At 39.7% G+C, this 19142-nt stretch overlaps 3 protein-coding genes across 5 annotated transcripts; 1 reads left to right on the forward strand and 2 right to left on the reverse strand.

Annotated features, from left to right (window-relative positions):
* Positions 1 to 62: 62 nt before the first annotated feature.
* Positions 63 to 5684, reverse strand: poll (polymerase (DNA directed), lambda). Of its 2 annotated transcripts, none has more exons than XM_046405258.1 (9): positions 5549 to 5684; positions 4771 to 4914; positions 4339 to 4636; positions 4033 to 4150; positions 3601 to 3939; positions 3258 to 3431; positions 2067 to 2195; positions 1243 to 1411; positions 63 to 1150 (listed from the first exon to the last, which is right to left on the reverse strand). In XM_046405258.1, exons 2-9 carry the CDS (start codon positions 4883 to 4885, stop codon positions 789 to 791), a joined length of 1704 nt encoding a protein of 567 aa, XP_046261214.1. In that variant the 5' UTR covers positions 4886 to 4914; positions 5549 to 5684; the 3' UTR covers positions 63 to 788. The 2 variants fall into 2 exon arrangements, with proteins under 2 accessions (XP_046261214.1, XP_046261215.1); XM_046405259.1 differs by lacking the exon at positions 5549 to 5684 and adding an exon at positions 5389 to 5542.
* A 52-nt stretch (positions 5685 to 5736) lies between these two features.
* Positions 5737 to 8994, forward strand: dpcd (deleted in primary ciliary dyskinesia homolog (mouse)). The gene is made up of 6 exons (XM_046405293.1): positions 5737 to 5881; positions 6574 to 6654; positions 6760 to 6884; positions 7034 to 7167; positions 7329 to 7431; positions 7898 to 8994. The coding sequence occupies exons 1-6, from the start codon at positions 5818 to 5820 to the stop codon at positions 8000 to 8002; spliced, it is 612 nt and encodes a 203-aa protein (XP_046261249.1). The 5' UTR covers positions 5737 to 5817; the 3' UTR covers positions 8003 to 8994.
* Positions 8995 to 9981: 987 nt separating this feature from the next.
* Positions 9982 to 14530, reverse strand: fgf8b (fibroblast growth factor 8b). Of its 2 annotated transcripts, XM_046405314.1 has the most exons (5): positions 13772 to 14528; positions 13632 to 13668; positions 12855 to 13035; positions 11227 to 11333; positions 9984 to 10947 (listed from the first exon to the last, which is right to left on the reverse strand). In XM_046405314.1, exons 1-5 carry the CDS (start codon positions 13828 to 13830, stop codon positions 10651 to 10653), a joined length of 681 nt encoding a protein of 226 aa, XP_046261270.1. In that variant the 5' UTR covers positions 13831 to 14528; the 3' UTR covers positions 9984 to 10650. The 2 variants fall into 2 exon arrangements, with proteins under 2 accessions (XP_046261260.1, XP_046261270.1); XM_046405304.1 differs by having other exon boundaries at positions 9982 to 10947; positions 13632 to 14530.
* Between the last annotated feature and the right edge of the window lie 4612 nt (positions 14531 to 19142).

Genomic DNA, 19142 nt, shown 5'->3' on the forward strand with positions numbered 1-19142 from the left:
AAAAAGTCGAAATAAAATTCGTATGCAGTTCTGAAAAATAAAGGAAGACACACAAAGAGAGCTGCTATTACCCTCCCTTTAGTATGTTTTATTATAATTACTTCTCTTTTATACAATATAGTGTCAAACATCTTCTATATGAACAGATTTTAAAGGGCTCGGTCACCTAATTTCTAAAATAACATTTTTTTTCCCATTCCTCTGTTGTTATCCTGCCCTGTAGATAATTTAAGTTTTGAGATGTTTGCCAATGATTTTTTTTTGTTTGTTTGTTTTGCCGGCAGTCTTGTATAATGGGTATTTCGCAAATTGGAATTGGCTGTTAAGTTTAACAAAGTTCAAGTTTAACTAATCAACATTTAACAGAAGTTTATCTTTTTATATTGTTATTCAGTGTAATTCAACTACCTTCTGCTAAAGAAACTGTCCCTAAAATTAATGTAAATTGAAAGGCACTAGGCCTCCCAACAAAATTCCCTTCATTGCATTGTATTGCAGGCAGACATTTCATTAGGACGTCTCAAAACCTGAGCACATAAGACTTCGTCTGGATGGGCTGATATAATTGAAATATATATAATATAATTAAAATATGTTGTTTGTGAGATTTGCGAGATACTTGAACAAACCCTTTAATCTGTGGAATAAAATTAACATTCAAGTCTAATCGGGCTCTTACATGATCAGTTAATTTAACATAATTACAGTTTCTATTGTCACCATCATTTTCTTAAGGATTTTGCAATAAAACCAGACAGGGCATCCTCATTGACTTAGTGACTGGTAAATCACCAGTCTCTTTCATGAGGCTTTCGATATGGTATGCCTAACAAACTAAAAACATCCTTCTCTGTCGGTGTTGCAAGTGGAGTGCCACCATACACCTTCAAGCTACCCTGACGCACCACATTTTCATTCAGAGAGTGCTCTGATAAGCTCATGTTTCTTGTTTTTGCCAGGGCTCTCATTGAGCGGTTGAAGTGTGCCGACCCGGTGAAATACATGAGTGCGCAAGCAAACTCATTGTATGGCACCACTATGATGTCCAGCCTGCGATGGCGGTGCCCGGGTCCTGGTAAACGGCACACACCCATGTATTTCTTCTGCTCTCCATTCTCCTCATGGCTCACCAGGTCATCTGTCAAAAAACCTTACAGATAAATAGTTAATTCAGTTTCTCAGAAGGAAAACAAACCTATGGGTAAGAAAAAATCTTCAATACCTAAAGAAGATGGAGCTTACCACTGTCATGGAGGATTTGTAACACTTTGCTGAAAATGCCCTTGTGGGACTTGCCATCAGGATGAGATATAAGCACGTCAACATCTCCACATGTGGCCTTTCCACGACGGTAGGAGCCACATGCTATCGCTACCAAGTGCGAGTCTATGGCTTGGACGGCATCCCTCACCTGCATTAAATAGAGGCTATTATCTATCCTAGAATCATGGAACTTTTTTCTTTTAAATCCTTGGCTTCTCAGTAATAGAAAACCATTCTTTCTTTGTATGTTCTCTCATTTTTACTATGCCCTCCCCCACTGGCAAACAAGTAAGCTTTTACTTGTTTCCAGCCAAATACTAGGGGGTAGGCTCACGAAAGCATCACATATTATTTTGACAAGCCTGAGGGAGTACACATGCTTTAGTCATCTATCTCATGTGCACTTTTTTATCTGGCAGCTCTAGAGGAAAAAGAAAATCTAAGTAATACAATATGAAAACAACTAGCGTTGTATTCAGTGCTCTGGAGTGAACAGGTATCTGGCTAACTTAAGATACAGCAACTTTCAAGAATTAGTTTTCCCCCTTTGGGATGCCCCACTTTGTGAGAACACAGTCTGTTTTTCCCATTATCAAGTTGTAAAGGAAAGCTGACACAAACATTTTCCTACTTTAAGGCTTTTGCTTCCAAATTTTTGTGGGTTTGAGGGGGGGATCTTTTTCAAAGATATCTTACTTCCATGTAAACTTGTACAATCTATTAAAGCGTGAAAGATGCAAACATATTTCAGTCGTCATCACAGAATGATGCATCAGATATTGAGACAAATGAGGCCACAGTACCACTGTCTCTATGGCTGCTGCTTCTTCTCTGGGCATTCGGTCCAGAAAGTCATCGTAGTGCTTGAGTCCTATTTTCTGAGTATTGCTTAGGTGGACCTTTGTACGGATGTCTTCCAATGTGCGATATCCCTACAAGAAAAAACATTTTTTTTCTTTTCCAAAGAATACAGAATGTCATACATCAGACATTTGCTTCCTGTTTCCTTCTTGCCCTAGTTAATAATTTATTTAGTATTTTATTTATTTCCCACACATTACCTATTCTTCCTTAAAGGTTCTAATGAAGCACACATTCTAAATTTTGTCATGCTTTGACAAGGCATTATTTTACAGAAATTTAAAAAGGATTTTGATGAGGGAGCTCCTAATTAAAGGGGTTCCATAGCCCAACAGATAATAAATCATTGAGGATAATACTTGAATCAATATATACCCACCCCAGCCACAGCCCTGAAGCCAAACCTTCACTTTGAAAAGTTGATTTTTCCACACTTATTATTTATTCATTAGGTTGTATAGTTTTTGCTTTTTGTGTGTAAATTATACATTTAAATGACATTATAATTACTCCCTCATGGTTGTATGATTCCATCAACCAGTTAGGTTACAGCTTACATACATGTCTGTCCTTACTCACATAATAAATAAAGCCAAGACATCAAATATGGATATTTCTGCAAAGAAGCTACAAATTCTAAAATATTCCTGCTTCCCACACATCTTCAGTCTGGCAGCACAGAAGATTTCTATAATCAGCACGGTTTCAAGGTGGACACTCAGGATTAGTGTCACGAATTCAGTATCTGATAAAATCTGCTCTTCTGCTCCTGAGTTAAGGTGTTGAATACAGGAAAGGAAACATTCTGATGTCCCAGTGAAGCTGACCTTTGACCTTTTGGATATAAAATGCCATCACTGTGTTGAAATTTTGTCATGATTAGCCAATGAATTCTTGAGTCATTTTTAAGTCCAAGTGGACATTTGTGCCAGTGCCTTCAAGGTATTCCTGAGAAATCATGTTCATGGACAGATAGACACAATGCGCCCAGCTAGACACTGAGGCATACAAACAGCAAACAGCTTTGTCATAAAAGAGAGAGCATACAAGTTTGAAGTCCTTCATCTTCAAGATTTCATATTAAATTCAAGTATGCCTGTAATGTTTTGATTCAGTGTGTGTGGGTGCCTTACCTGTTGGTACCACAACTGTGCAGTCTTAGTTCCAGCACCCCATATGTTAGTAAAAAGCTCCAAAACTGGTACAGCCTCCCCGATGTGATCTAGCTTCCGCAGGTGACCGCTCTCCATGATCTCATCAATTTTGTCTGCCATGCGTTTTCCAATTCCTGGGATCTGACAAGCCTCCTGAAACAAACAAAACAACAAAAAAGCTTCTGATTAAAGAGGAATATATGCAAGTAATCCCTGTATTTGGGATTAAATATAGTCAACCAAAAAAGGATTTGCTACTGTATATCCAACAACTGTATACAATACCAACAATATAATACTGAAAGCATCTGCAATAGGCTACCTGGTGCGATGTAACAGGCTTGTGGTAACTCTTCAGGGCGTTGACAGCCTTAGAGTAGCTCAGTGCCCGCCACTTGTCCCCCTGGTGTGTGTAGGCCTTGGCCAGCACTTCTAGTTTGTCTGTGATGTGTTTGTTGAAGTTATTGGTTTTGGACTCAGAGGACCTGGCACAGACCCACTTCCCTGAGACCACCTTTGGAGCAGAAGAGTCTGAAACTGGGTCGGGGCTGGAGCCAGAAGTCTCATCTTTGGGATGCTGGCCGGTGATGAGAGCTTCCAGGTCATTCTGAGAGACCCTGTCTTCCTCTCCTTGTACTTCCTCTTTGGTGTCTGGGACCGTCTGAGAATAAAATGTAATGTAAAAATATAATAACAATCCAACACACACAGACTTGTTGCTTTTATGTGTTCAAGGTCCACCTTGCAAACATACCATGTCTATGGCCTCTTCTTTCTTGGTTTGATCAGACACTGATTCTACAGTAGCTTCAGCAGCAGGCGAGACATTTGGCAACTCCTGCCAATTATTACTATGCGTTATTTCAGATTCCCTAAGTGGACAGAACAGTTTTGTAGATATTTAAATTTTAAGTGATAAATGTAATGTACAAGTTAAGAGTTTGGGCGTACTTTCACCATGCACAATTCTTTGTATGCGATTAACTAGGAACACTGTGAGCTTCAGATACAGGTAACAACAGATTTCAGACATTTGCATTATATTAATTGGCTCAATCACCTCTTAGGTGAAAGAAGGCTGTATTCAGTAACATCGAGCAGTTGTCTGTCACTGATGCACAGGCTCAACCAAGCGCATTTCACCAGTTGGACTCCAGGGGGCACACAATCAAGTTTCAGTAGGCGCAGAGCCCTGTCTATGTCCATGTGGTCATCTACAACAACATGAGTGACACTGGGACACAGTGAACTCTCCGTCTGTCCTCCATTCTGCTGAATCTGTCGTTGAAAGATCTGGTACCTGGCATTTCCTATTCCAGCAGGCAGGATGTATACTGTGACCCCACTGAAAGTGCTTCCTGAGCCAGAAGAGAGAAATGTGTTACAACGAACAGATATGGTGCTATCCTTTTTCCCCCTTAATCAATTTCTGTAACACAACTTTCTGTATATTTTTTGTAGCCCTATTCAGTTACACACACATAGTAACAACCTGTGACTTCACATTCATCGTGTGTCTTCTTTGCTGGGGGTGCATCTTTTCCATGTAAAACTTTAGCTCTTTTAACTTTGGGAAAGGCTTTCACAATCCCATGGCGAGGCTCCATCCTGACTCTTCAAGGGGGACGCCAGTGTTCTGTGACATGAGGCAAAATTGTGAAATGACAGTAAAACCCTTCCACTAATCTGTAACACTAGCTGTGTAATACTACTTATTATACCACTTATTTCTGACAGTAGTTTCCATGTGAAGTGTGGCGTAAATGTAAGTAAAATACGGGTAGGCAACAGTGCAACACTAAAGTAAATGCACTTTTTGCCTTTTTGCCACAACTGCAATTTGACTGACGTCTGCTATCTCGAAAAACTTAGGGTTAGTTCATAAAATTAAAACACATTTCTCGCACAAATGCCGTGCTTTGTCAACATAAGTGGATACTTTATAGTATCAGTAGTATGAAATTAGGACACAGGAATCGCAAAATGTTGCAGCTGTCCAGACTTGTACTCAATGCAGATATCTAGCTATAGTTTAACTAGCTGACACAGTGGTCGATCTAATGCAGTTCAAATCAATCTTTGTTATCAAAATGTTGTGTTAGCCAACTACCTTTAGCTTATGCTAACGTCAGAAACAGCAAACACTCTGGCTTTCAGTTGTCTTTAACGGTCAATATTCAAATTACGCTTTAATTAACTCCAACATGTTCAAATATAATTGTACATTTGAAGCAAATAAACTCTTTAAACTGCAATGTTTTGGCTCTTACCCTGTTTAAATGGAACCATAGAAAACGCGTAATAAGGGCGACACAGGTTTCACTTCCGGGTCACTTTGAAAGCCAGGTTTTGGTTAAAAATTATCTAAATTATAGTATATAGCTATATAATACATTATTGTTTGTACTAACTCTTTCTATGATAAAAATTGATTAATTCTATGAATATTTTTCAGTTTAGTTTGTACAATCTATTTCGGTTGCTGTGGTTACCAGCTAAATCCGGAAGTGGTCTGAGCAGCAGAAACATTTCTAGAAACATGGCTGTGCAAAGCTGGGTTGATATCTTAAAATTATCAAAGAAAACCGCTTTGATACACGATGGTGAGTAAATGACAAAAAAGAAAAGCAAATCTGACGAATAGGAAGATTTGCTTGTGTCTACTGGCCAGATATACTGTGGTCTTGCCTAAGGTTAGTTATTTTCATCATGTGAACTCAGACTGTTAGCTAACGAGCTTTCCAGCTAACCTTAATGTTACTAGGCAACAGGCAGGTGGCACGACTGCCCTGAAGGATATCACACACGTTGATTCAGCATAAATAGATAGTAAAATAGTTTTAATAAAAGGCGTTATCAACAACCCGTCGCCAATGTACGGTAGCACAGTATCTGAAAAATTTAAATCCTAAAGTACAATCTGACTGTCCCCTTGGTGTCGTCACGGCATCTTAGCCAAATAGTAAATCTCTCTAATCAAAGGGTCTGTTAGCATATATGCTTACTTTACACTAATCCCCGAATACCTTTTATCCATCGATGCTGATCTGTTTTCAGCAATTACACATTTATTTGATATAAAATGAATTCAATACTGTACTGTAGTTTTACAGAATGAAAGAAATATTCAGCATATTGCTTACTATCTTAAGAATGATCACCTCTAATGCTGCTTTAGTTCTGAATCTACAGTAGTTGGATTGTTTGAGTTAAACTAGAGTGTTTTGTTTTTTGTTTGTATGTTCGTTTGGTTTGTCTAGTTTGTGTGATGAATCTTTACAAATTCCACCTCCAGGAAAAAGGAAGATTCACTACCTCTTTACAGATGGAAAAGAAATGGCCGAAGAGTATGACTTGAAAACAGATGAGCTCATTGGTAAGCAACAGGTGTTGAGCTCTACACAGATCCCTGTAGCTGTTGGCGTTCTGAATTTCAATGTCATGAGTCTGTGTATCTAATAAAACATTTTGCAATTTTCAGTTCGAAAGTGGCGACATAAAAGTGCACTTGGAGCTCAGGGCCAATGGCAGGTAGAGGTTGGGGAGCCGCTTGTGGTGCCTGGCCATTCTGTGGATTCGGAGGTGATCAAGGAGAACTGCTCCAATGTGGGTTTTCTTCTATGCTCTCTATGACTTTGACTTTTGAATTACATTTGAACTACTTCATTTTCTAGTGTGCATTTTTCTCTGTTTTAGTTCATTTTGATGAATGTCAGGTCTGTCAAAATGGATTGGAATGATTTCTGTTTCCACAGCCTGTGTTCACACGTAAAGACACAAAGACCAGCTTTCAGTGGAGGATCCGGAACCTTCCCTACCCCAAAGATGTCTTCAGTGTTACTGTGGAGGCTTCTGAGAGATGCATCATTGTAAAAACCTCAAACAAGAAGTAAATATGAATGAGAACGCTGGGTCCTTTTATTCGTGCTGTGTTGTACACTTGTTGCATGTAACCCTTGTGTCCTCCCTATAGATGGCACTGTTTACAACGCATTTGTCTATATGGTGTTGCGATATAAACCTATGACATCTGCTCCATGTCTTCCCCAGGTATTATAAGAAGTTCAGCATTGTTGATTTGGATCGCAGTCAGCTGCCCTTGGACAGCTCCGCCCTCAGTTTCTCTCATGTCAACAACACTTTAATTGTCAGCGTGAGTCCTACACATCAATACAAAATAAATTAATCCAAACTAAACTCTAATGTTTTTTTGTATCTAGTGTTTTAAATGTAAAGCACTAAAAGCTGTTTTGTGCATTCCACCATAAAGTGTTAAATGCAGGGGCACATTTGCGCAATCTGAATAAATGCAAAATCTTAAACAATATATAATAAAAAAATCTTATTCTTACTTTCATTAAGATGTTACTTGCATTAGAAAAGTTTAACTTTGTTTATGGAAGCATTTTATACAGAGATGCTGGTGTTTTTTCTTAGATTTTGTACTCCGGTTTTATCTTTGTGCACCTGATTTTTGACATGACAGCAGTATTTTTATGCCTTAAATAGCTGCTCTTCTTGTGATATTTGTTTTGCACACTCTTTGATTGCATTGGAGGATTTGCAGGAAGGAAGTGACAAGAATGATGAGGTGATTCTTTTCCTTCTCTCTTATCCAGTACAAGAAACCCAAGGAAATCTTAACCCTTGAACAGGAGCTACTGAAGGAGCTGAAGAAACTGAAGGGGACCAGTGAAGGGGATGTCGACTGCAAAACTCAGTGAATTCTGAGTGTGGGAGCAAGAGAAACATTCTGTGTTGCATTTAAAGCATTTAAAGCTACGTCATCTTCAGTTCACATGTGCGCTTGTGTATTTTCTGTAGTGGATCCGTGTATTAAGAAGACCTTTGCACAGTGCCTTATCAATGGTTTAATGCTTCTAACTGTGTTAATTAATTGGGGCTCTATTAGAGCTGTTAGTGTTGAAGTTTCTTCTTCCATTCGTATTTGATACAGACATATTCAGTAAAAACTGTTTTTCAACCAGATAAACTAAGTTTGTAACGGAGACTTGAGCGTTTCCCAAATTATTTGATAGAACAACAGTTTAACAATTTACAGAAGTTATTTGTTGGGACATTTAAAATTCTATCACATCTGTCTATTTTTGCAGATCTACTGGGGAGCAATTTTGTTTGGGGGGTCACATAACCTACCACCCTCCTTGCATTGATGTCCTTGTAAAACACTCAAAACGCACAATGCCTCATCCCTGTTCGTTCCGGGGTCACTGTTACAAGCACATCCCATTTGTGTTAACTGAATACCCTCATGTTCCTTGCATGTAGTGGGCCACCCTGAAAGCCATTACTGAAACTCAGGTCTGTGAGCAAGCTAGTGTTACTGTTTTCCTCTACAACAGAGTGTCACTTTGACCCTGTGCTGTCCAGCTAAAATTCCATAGACACAAGTGAGAAACAGATGCCTCTGTTTCAGAGATTTGTTTTAAATGGATTTCATATTACTGTCTAAAAGGACAAACACAAAGATCATATGTAACACTCTTGGATTTTTGATATCAATGTGTGCATGGCATTTACAGAACAAAAAGGATTATATTGATCCATGCTTCCAAATAGGATATTTGTCTACTTTTATACCAAGTTCAATTAAGTAAAATCACTGTCCCGTCAGAAACACTTAGACATGTATAAAAAAGGATCAGTGCTGTTTAAAAGAGACAATGGCATTTAAATATAGATTGTTTCAACCTTGTGATTCCTTGCATTTTTTCCCACTTGTCCAAACCCAGAGAGCAAGTGCAAAAAGCAGAGACAAAACCACAGGTCCCTGACTATTGTGCTTTGTCTTCTTCCAGATGGAAAGAATAGGAATACAAGAAAACATTTTAAACCCAGCCTCTCATGTTGTTTTGCAAATTTTTGTGAGGGTCTAGATTTTTTTGTTTGTTTGTTTTTAACTTTTGTCAAAACTGCATTCATACATGATGGTTAGGTACTTTTTGCCTAAATGTTTTTGTCTTGTTTTTTGAAGAGGTGTGATGTTATTACTACATCAATACATAATGTGAGAAGTTTACAAGCATCCTTTCTGAGTTCTTGATTTTTGTATTTTAGTTTAATGCCTTGTAATCTTCTGTGTTTGAGTTGCTGTCAAAACAAATTCCTTCAGCAGCAAACACCAAATAACAAATTGGACATCCAGCTCCTGCACTGTGAAAGCAGCTGAGTCCCTCTGTTCAGGCTCTTCTTCTTCCCCTGTCGTTTGGCCTCTGATGGTCATGCTCAACTGCTTCTGGGAAGAGGGTTTCTTTTCTGCCCCCCTTTCATTCCCGAATGCCTCTTCCCAGCCATTCCCCCTCTTTCAGCCGATGCCACATTTTGCCACACAGGCCTTGATGCTTTTTCTGCAACCCCTCTCCCTCCAACCCCTTACCCCTCCCTGTGTGACTGGCTTCTTTTTGATAACTGACCCCTCCTCGTGTTATTATTCGAACCCACTATTGTATAACATGCCCTTTTATATGAGGTTTCACAAAGGGCCCATTTGATCAGAGGGTTACGGTGTGCGATCGTGAGAAATGCAACTACATGGTGGTAACCTTTGTTTGGGCCAAAATGGTGGGCTGACCTCATCGCTTTTAATGCATAGCTCAGGCCATTCAGGCCCAAGTCTCACTTGCTGAGCACATTGAATTCAGTAGCCTGTCACAGATATTGCTCCTCAGTTATCTGGGTCTCCAGCTTGGAAAACAAAAAAAAAAAAACAAGTTTTTGGGGGCAACCAACGATGTATGCTAGCTTTCTGTCCTAAAACAACCACACAAGAGAAAAGCCAAGCCGCTTGTGAACTGATTCTTTAGTGGTTTTAATATACACTCTACAATAAATATTTCCATCATTTGACATCATTTACATTTTTACAGTAAAAATATATTCATATATGTAGAAAAAACAGGTTAAAAAACTCAGAGGTGGCCTCCTTAAGGCATGATAGCCTGTCAGCTGAGACTCAGATGTTGTAACCACAAGAAAATCCACAGATAGCTGCCGCGTCTAGCTTCATTGTACTCATCTCTCTTTTAAACATTCTTTGTTGCTGAGTTGGCTAACTTCTAACCAAAGGTTTTCAGTCATGACAATATTGAGCAATTTTGTACTTTTATTGCCCTCTGATTTAATAAGTAAAAATCTCTCCTAAAGTCTGTCTGAATTGGAAATAACTAACAGATTAGATAATCAATGTTTATACAATCCAGTACAAAGAATTACATAAATCCACAAAATGAGGCAAAAAAAAGTGTATGGGCACTTGACTGTAACAGTTAATTTCTCTGGGAGCACTTGTTTTCTCTTGTAGTGGTTTTTCTGTGCTGGTTCGTCCACAGTTCTCCCTCTGTGGTTTCAGTCCTCAGCGGCCCCCTGAGCGCTGGTGATGGGAAAATTTAGTCCGCTTGCTCAAAGGGTGTACGGGCACAGCGAGAGGAAGGACATCAAACGGTCTCCTCTCACTCAGCAAGTGCCCCCTGGGTAGACGCTTCATGAAGTGGGCCTCCCTCTGGTGCTGTTTGGTCTTGGAGGCCTTCCTTGGACGGCCCTTGCGTGTGAAAGCCATGTACCAGCCCTCGTACTTGGCGTTCTGGAGTGCCGTGTAGTTGTTTTCCAGAACAATCTCAGTGAAGATGCAGTCTTTGCCTCGTCCTTTCCGCTGGGCAAAGAAAAAAAGGGGGGAGAAGTTGAGGTATTTTGGAGAATTTCCAGAAAGCGGAAAGCGGATCGTCTGTATTTCCAGACAATCAAATACCCTTTGAAACCTTCAGAGGGCTGCTCAGACAAATCTGAAAATCAAATTTGTTCTGGCTTTGAATGCGTCTCAACAATGTGTTGCCATAAGGTGTAAATCTGGAATAACATTTCCAAGAAACAAACAAACGTCAAGATGTTCCTGTGGACATATGAAGCCACAAAACTATGAATTCCAGATTACCTTGCCGATCAGCTTCCCTCTTTTGTTCATACATATGTAGTATCCTGTCTTCACCCCTTTAATACGAATACGACTTCCAAAAGAGTCCGTCTCCACCTCCAGTTTAGCTGCACAGACAAAACAGATCACAGATAATGAGATGACATGGTGCGGGCATGCACATTTTGATGTCACAGTGTGTGAGACAAATGGCCTCAGCACATCTTTCCTCTACATGTATTATGACAGACACTGTAATAAACTGGAAGTACATCATGTCATCCTTAAATGACATAAAATTGTTTTGAAACAATCACACCCGGTGAACCAGAATCATCAGATGGCATACACATTTGCTCTTATCCCTTTTATGATCCAGTAGCTACCTTTCACAATGGCATGCAAGCCTTCCAATATGGCACCAAATGATAGTTATTTTCGCACGGCTCGATTGTTGTCGAATGCCTGTGAACGCTGTGCTGTGATGCAGTTCAGACTTGGGATAAAGGATAGTGAGAATACTGCGGCCAGGGACACAGCCACAAGCACAGAGCAGCGGTCAGATTTGGGCCGGTTACAAAAGTGACACCCACTTATGTTGTGTAGCCAAGGCGTGCATGACTGACTCTCTCTCTCCCCCTCTGATGCAAATGTGTGTGTAGGCTGAGAAATTTAACAGACAAAAGAGCACACAGGAGAGGCAAGGAGAGCAAAAGGTATAACGTGAAGATGCTGACTTCACCGCTCCTTATAAATTGAGTCATACATTGAGTTGTTATTCAATGAAAATTCCTCATAAAGTGAGCCTCCAAAAAGCAGCCAGCAGGCATTGAGGAGCAGATGGATGGTGGTGGCTGTGGTGGGAAGATGGCTAGACACACCAAAATCCTTTGGTGACAGGAATTCTGTGTGCTTTAAGTTCAAGACAGTTTTCCCCTGCTCGAATAAGAGCCTCTTCCTGAAGTCCATCGTAACAGGTGTCAAGGACCTTATAGATGAGCGCAGAAATAAATCATCTTCATAAGGCTGTAAAAGATGGCAACACTGATGCCACAAGCAGTCTTTGCAACTTCTACTACTGTTTCTCCTGGCTCAGACATTTTCCTAATTGTTGCCAAAGAGCGACATAATTTATACTGCTTTTCAACACTGCTCTGCGCACCAATGAATTTAAACAATTCCCACGTCAGTGAAAGTGAGCATGTTCCCCATTTTATTGTTTTCCTGAAGACTGAACGCACTGAAATCTAAGAAACAATGGCCTTTAACTGTCATCGGTTTTCATTCATCTGGTCATGACACGCAGGGGTAAAGTGAAGCTTCTTCATCATTTCACAGGATTCATGGATTAATGTTTAAATATGTCAATATACAAGTCGCCCCCGGTAATAGTTTTGTCCTATGGCTATTTAGCAAATTGTTCAAAAGCTACAAATTACATGAAAGTATTCTCGCGATACTTTGTATGTTTCTCATGAACTGCGCATGACCTGGCGCTGACGATTACGTTTAGTGATTAAATAGACACTTAATTGCGTTTTTTTTTCCAATTTCAATTGGTATCATTATTACCGACACACGTTGCTCTCTGCTAGCCCTATTCTCGGGTCATTATTTTTGTTAGATTTTGTTGTTAATATTTTCTTTACCGTGCACTGCTCCGTCGTCCCCGTTAGCGTTGACCCTCTTGTTGGCCAGGACCTGGACGTGTTTCCCGCTGGTGCGGCTGTACAGCTGGTAGGTTCGTGTCAAACGGCGGCTCATCCGGTCCGACAGCCGGCTCTGCTCGGTGACGTGGTGCTTGAAATTAGGAGGAGACTGCACAGTGTTCTGTCGGTCAATAGGAAACACATGTCATGAAAGATTAAATTACTTTTTAATGTCGCAGAATTTTTACTTTGCTACTCGGGAAAGCCTAAAAAATGTTAACTGTTAGGAGACTAATGCTTGCCAGTTAAATAGCCAGGGCCCAGGCCCACAGTTCATTATGTCATTTATCACGTTTAAATAGATCATCCTGCTTTTTCTTCTCTCATTTATTTGTACACGTAAAGTATCTTTTTGGAGATGCTTTCATGGACCCTCGGGGAAGATATTTCCCTCTGATGGGTTGTTTTTACCACCGATGATCTTTCACCCCTTCTTGACTTCCTTTTTTTCTCATTTCAGCCTTTCTCCATCCACATGTGTTTTAACAATCACTTTTTAGGCCGGAGCTTACCTCTTTTCAAGATGTTTGAATTGTTGCCAATTGCCATTGCACTCATAATAAAATGTTTTCATTGTTATTGCAGCCAGTTGCAGATGTAGACACTGAACTCTAAGCCGCTAAGTAAGGCGCCTGCGTACCTGTTAAGTTTTACTTACTTAATTACAGAGCTTTACGCAACATTAATGCTTTTTATTGAAGTGAAAATGTGAGTTACCTGTGCGTAAAAGCAAAGCGCCGTGAACTGAATTAACCTGAAGGGAAAGAGAAAAAAGAATAAATTAAGAAGTCTAACCTGTTGCTCGAATTCAGTGAGTCCCATATGAAAGTATATTATCTGGTCAGCTCTTTACTTACAAATAACCTAACCTCGATGTTCTCAGCCTCATCTTGTAATAGTTCAAATATTGCTTCATGAATACTCCACTGATTCGGCGCTGAAAGCTCTTGAAAATAAAGTTCCTCCTGACGGGGATTTCAGCTCACTTTTGTTGTTACACATAGAAGGCGCTATCCGTGACAATTGAGAGATCCAAAACTGTCAGGGTCCCATGCAGGTAGAGGATCCACTCTTCACTTTACTGATATATATTTTGTAAGAAAAAAAAAAAGGCCAGGAGATTTAAAGGCGATGCTGTGCCAATCCCAACTGAAAGTCCGGAGAAAGTGTCGCTGTCACCGAACTACCTCCATCAAATCCTGTTCGTGTCAATCACTGTCTAGATTAAGGTTTCAAGTCGAATAAATCCTCTCTGACTTTCTGTGACAGCGCAGTGGCGATTATTTTTAGTCTTACGCGCAAATCTTTACGCATAGGCGGTCACATGCGCGCTGTGAATTTGTTAAAAATGAGTGATTCGGTTAAAAGAAAGTTTGAGTCCCACGAGTAGCAACTCGGCTTTACTCGTTTTGTGTGCAGTTACAGCACTGATGCTACAGCTGTCCTTCTATATGATGCACACACAGTAAAACTCCAACGTCAACCTTCCTCCCACACGTGTATTTCTTGTGGTCGCCTCCAGTCCACATAACCAACAGCATCTGTCTTCCTCTGCATTTAAATACTTTAACTTGCGGGAAAGTCAATATCCTCGGCGAGAGCAGGCGGAGCGTTCAAGCTGGAGCCAGTTTGAAACTGAATACTTATTAAAACACTTTGCCTGCACCTATTTGCTTACAAGTCCTTAAACACAGCATTCATCAGCGCGTTGGATGTATGCAATTAAACAACCTATAAGGAGAAAGATGAATATGCAAACTATAGTGCATCACAAAGAGAGGGTTTATTAACATGCACGTTACACCCACATGCAACATACATGATATCAGCCTGTCTTATTCAGTGTATTTCACTAAGCATTTATTCACAGTCACACACATTCATCTCATTTAGGCACATGTCAGAATATTGCTGTATCTTCATCCATGTCAAATCACAGTGCACTTGGTTTTCTATAAGCACAATTGTCCACATGGAAAAATTCCCTGGCATGTACTTAAGAAAATCTACAGTTACATTAACTTATTCCCTGACTGCAGGTTAGAGGTTGCTTGGTGGTCCCTCAGGACAGACCTTGATGTACTTTTTCATCCTACATATGTAAGTAATATGTATTCCATGTGAACACATGACACAGAATGGTTTTCACATAACATCTAAAGCTTTTGCCTTGGATACAAATGCTCTCTCGCTCACAATCATTCTTCCATAACTTTTCACAATCCTGGTTTGATTTTCTAAAGTGTGTCCTGGGCCTGGCCTGTTAGTTTCACAGCGTGGTTTCATACACTACATCATGCAATCATATTGTAATTATTCTTTGTGACAACAAAGCGGTAGGGTTTCCTTGAAGAGGACGAGACTGCTACACGTTCACCTGAGGAAAGGAGGTTGTTGTAACGTGGGATATTTTGAACTCTTCCTGTCAGGAGGCAAATCTAACCTTAATTACTTGTGTGAAAGCCTTTTCCAGTCCAACACTATAGGAAAATGTGAATAAAGATTTTGAAGTAGATTTTTTTAAAAACTAAATTAAGTGCGCATACTCTTGAAGCTGATAGGTAAATCATTTGAAATGTCCGCAGTATATTTTATAATATATTTAATCCAGATTATTCCTTTCGCTAAAATGCAAGATTTTACTCCACTTGTGTGTCTTTCTATTTGACTTGTAGAGAAGATATTTGCGCTTGATTTTAAAAGTTAAACTTCAGTTACAAATAAATGAGGAGATAAGGATGGGACTGTGAAACAAATGTTAACTTGCTGTCTTTTCTCGTGCGTACGGGTGAAATAAACATTAACAACGTCATTGGTGTCATTCACGAATGGTGAAAACTGTGACTGTATTATAGGCAAAAGCGGGACATAAAATTGTGCAAAAAACATCAGGCAACATTTTACAGTAAATTGCTAGAGTAACCTCATGGCGCCATGAATAAAGCAAATTTTATGTGAAATCAGTGTCAGAAGGGCTCATCTACACTACAGGTTTACTGACTTCAAGCCTCAAATCGGATTATTGTCCTAATGAGCCAGAACCAACTTTTGGACATTGACTCTCAAGTGTTCATAAATACAGGCCCATGTTCTCCATATGAACAGTATGGGAAACTTTTAACCCCTTCACATAGAGCAGCTGTAGAAAAGTATCATATATATAATTGTGTGAGTTTGGTCAATGTCTTAGCTGTAAATCACTCAATTCAGCCAATGCAGGGGATTTAGAGGGTGAAAATGGACCTGCCTTATTAGTTCCAGCGGGACACTGCAACAAGTGATTTTGCCACCTGGAACAATTCAGCTTTGTTCTTTCTTATTTTGACCCCAATGAAGCAATGATCACACATCCAAATACAAAATCCATGTGCATGGTAATTAAAAATATTGAGTTTTATGAAGGCCACACAATGGCTCATCAAAAGGACACGTTTGACTGTCTGAACCCGCAGATTAGTTCTGTCACGAGCCATTTCAAGAAAATTTGATTAAGAAGAGGGAACCTGGAATGCTCCAGATGGTGGCTCAGTATATATGTAAAAACTACTCTAACAGACCTCAGTGCATAACTCAAACTTAAGTTAAATACACATATTATTCTAGAGAAGGAATATTTCTTTTTTATTTAAGTCCCATAGCATGCTGTAGCTCGTATCGGATTCAAATTGGATGAGTGCATTTGTTATGACATTAAGTGTTGGTTATCAGCACAGTGATTAGATGGAAATGATATTCCAGTTTTCTGTCATTTTGAGAACATGGATGTCATCAGTGAGAACCTTCTTCTTACTGAAACTTCCTTCAGTCTTGCCACTTGGAATATACAGAATAATGAATAAATTCTATCCACTAAAGTGCTCATATGTGTCAACTTTTCCCCTTCAAACAGGCAGCTGAGACTCATATGCTGGAAAGCACAACACTATTTCATTGCAAGATGGCTTTTATTCTCTCTTAAGGTGCTTGCCAGCTTGCTTCCTTGTTTACTCTTGTCATGGCCTTGGGTCAGCCAAGACCAGACAATGACACCAAGTCCTGTGTCTTGATTGCTAGGCAGGCTGTCTATTTCCCACATTCTCAGTGATAGTTGACAACAACAGCCAGTGGGAAGAATTCAAATACCTAGAAAAAATGTGCAGGATATTACTGCAGTTGTTGTTAAATATGTATGATGATGAAAAAAAATGCATCCATTAGACTTTTTCAGCTGTTTGTTCAGACTAAATAGTCAGAGTTTGCTGCAGATTAGTTTTTTTCTCTTATGTAATCATTATATAGTGCAGTCAGTCATGTGAAGCTTTCATAAAAGTTCTGTAGGAAAGATATGTTTTTCTAAGTAAGTAAGTTTTTCTTTTTTCTTTTTTTTTTTTTAAACTGCCACTTGTACTCATACAGAAAATCTGAATCTAACCTGATCTACAAGTGCATGTTCTTCAAGAAATAGTTTGACATTTTAGGAAATATGCATATTTGCTTTCTTTGTGAGAGTTAGACGAGAAGATTGATTCCACTCTCATATCTGTACTGCAGTTGTTGTTAAATATGCAGTCACTATAAGTGTACACCCACTGCCTGGCAACCTCACAGTGACTCCGGGAACTCACGGCACCCAGCCAAGAAATAGTCATCTCAGTAAAACCCTTCACACCTCAGTTTTTGTGTGTATTAAAAGAAACAGGATATAACATGTTAATTAGTGCGCATTAGAGGTATTGGTATATTTATATGTTTTGAAACCTTTTAATCAGTGTTGAAAGTTTGCACCTTCCAAATGGGACTGATTGTGTGTAGTGGGGGGTGCAGTTTGTTCAACCTAGCAGCCACAGTGACAGGTAAATAAAAGTAGCATTACAGAGCGATTTTGTGACAGACCGCAATGCAGACAGAGCCTTCGCGTCAGAGCGAGTGTCAGTGTTTACGGCTTTGATGAGAGAATGAAGTGCAAAACACCACGAGAGTGCATTATGGGAACAGCACTTGAAGCTAAACTTGGGTTCTCTCCTCTCCAAGTCTGATGTCAACGAATATGAGAACAGTAACTTTGGTGTAGTGCTTCGCTCTCTGTCTTGCTAACCTGTAGCTAGCTAGTGCATCTCTCCTTCTGTCTGTGTCTCGTTTGCATCCCAGCTTCTTTATACGCTGACTTTATGCCTAGCAAAAATAAGGGGGAAATTCAGCTATTTATTTCATTTGAAAATTGTCAACAATGCTTGTAATCTGCAGTAAAGATTGTGCAGCAAACAGCGGTAAAGATAACCATATCACACTCAGGCATGTTCATATGCATGTGCACGAAATAAACTATGCTTTAAAACAGCAACCTCTGTGGGGACTGGGGCAGATGCTGATAGGCACACATAATTTTATGTCTATCATAACAATGATTATTTCATGTCTGAGTCAAGGTTTAAAAGCAGTAGTTTGCGGATCAGGAAAGAAATTTAATTAATGGGAGATGTGTGTGGGTGGCACAGTGGTGCAGTGGTTAGCGCTGTTGCCTCTGAGCAAAAGGGTTCCATGTTCGAATCCCGGTCTGGGCCCTTCTGTGTGGAGTTTGCATGTTCTCCCTGTGCCTGTGTGGGTTTTGTCCGGGTACTCCGGCTTTCTTCCACAATTCCAAAAACATGCATATTTGGTTAACTGGCCCTGCGACCGACTGGCGACCAGTCCAGGGTGAACCCTGCCTCTCGCCCGTAGTCTGCTGGGGTAGGCTTCAGCCTTCCTGTGACCCTGACGGATAGGCGGTTATAGAAAATGGTTGGGAGATGTGTAAACTTTAAATATAGAAAATCTTGTTCAACGTCATTTTTTCACAACCTGATTTGTTATTAACATACAACCGAAATCACAATCTTTTCCTAACCTTAAAGTACAGACAGGAATCAAACTCTGGATTCTTGTGTGAGAGTCCTGCACTTGAAGTGTTTCAGTCAGTCAAAGATATGATTTGTGGGCACAAAAGACAGTTATACTGAGAGTCATGAAAGAAATTGAAAATTCATGTCTATGTATACAAATCCTATGTTTCATATTCTGTGATTATTAAACAAACTGCAGTGATACCATATTGTTTCGTTACAATTAAATTAGCTAGCACAGCCCAGCGAGATGGAGGGCATATGAAGATGGAGCCACACAATCACAGTTAGTGTGTGCTAGGTGTGTGTATAAAAAGAAAATGTCAGTATTTCCACAAGAGTTTTAATATACGGTACACCTTATGAAATA

The sequence above is a fragment of the Scatophagus argus genome, chromosome 2, assembly GCF_020382885.2.
Source record: "Scatophagus argus isolate fScaArg1 chromosome 2, fScaArg1.pri, whole genome shotgun sequence".
Classification (NCBI taxonomy): Eukaryota; Metazoa; Chordata; class Actinopteri; family Scatophagidae; genus Scatophagus; species Scatophagus argus.

What these genes read in the sequence shown, in the direction of transcription:
- poll (XM_046405258.1), bottom strand. Translation starts at nt 4,885, where the DNA reads ATGGAGCCTCGCCATGGGATTGTGAAAGCCTTTCCCAAAGTTAAAAGA. An exon ending in AGCCTTCTTTCACCTAAGAG is followed by an intron (nt 4,151 to 4,338) that starts GTGATTGAGCCA and finishes CTGTCCACTTAG; the next exon opens with GGAATCTGAAATAACGCATA. An exon ending in CAGCAGCCATAGAGACAGTG is followed by an intron (nt 1,412 to 2,066) that starts GTACTGTGGCCT and finishes TATTTAATGCAG; the next exon opens with GTGAGGGATGCCGTCCAAGC.
- fgf8b (XM_046405304.1), bottom strand. Translation starts at nt 13,736, where the DNA reads ATGGGACTCACTGAATTCGAGCAACAGGTTAGACTTCTTAATTTATTC. An exon ending in CGCTTTGCTTTTACGCACAG is followed by an intron (nt 13,036 to 13,631) that starts GTAACTCACATT and finishes ATTGACCGACAG; the next exon opens with AACACTGTGCAGTCTCCTCC. An exon ending in GAGGGAAGCTGATCGGCAAG is followed by an intron (nt 10,948 to 11,226) that starts GTAATCTGGAAT and finishes TTCTTTGCCCAG; the next exon opens with CGGAAAGGACGAGGCAAAGA.
- dpcd (XM_046405293.1), top strand. Translation starts at nt 5,818, where the DNA reads ATGGCTGTGCAAAGCTGGGTTGATATCTTAAAATTATCAAAGAAAACC. An exon ending in AACCGCTTTGATACACGATG is followed by an intron (nt 5,882 to 6,573) that starts GTGAGTAAATGA and finishes TTCCACCTCCAG; the next exon opens with GAAAAAGGAAGATTCACTAC. An exon ending in GAAAACAGATGAGCTCATTG is followed by an intron (nt 6,655 to 6,759) that starts GTAAGCAACAGG and finishes TGCAATTTTCAG; the next exon opens with TTCGAAAGTGGCGACATAAA.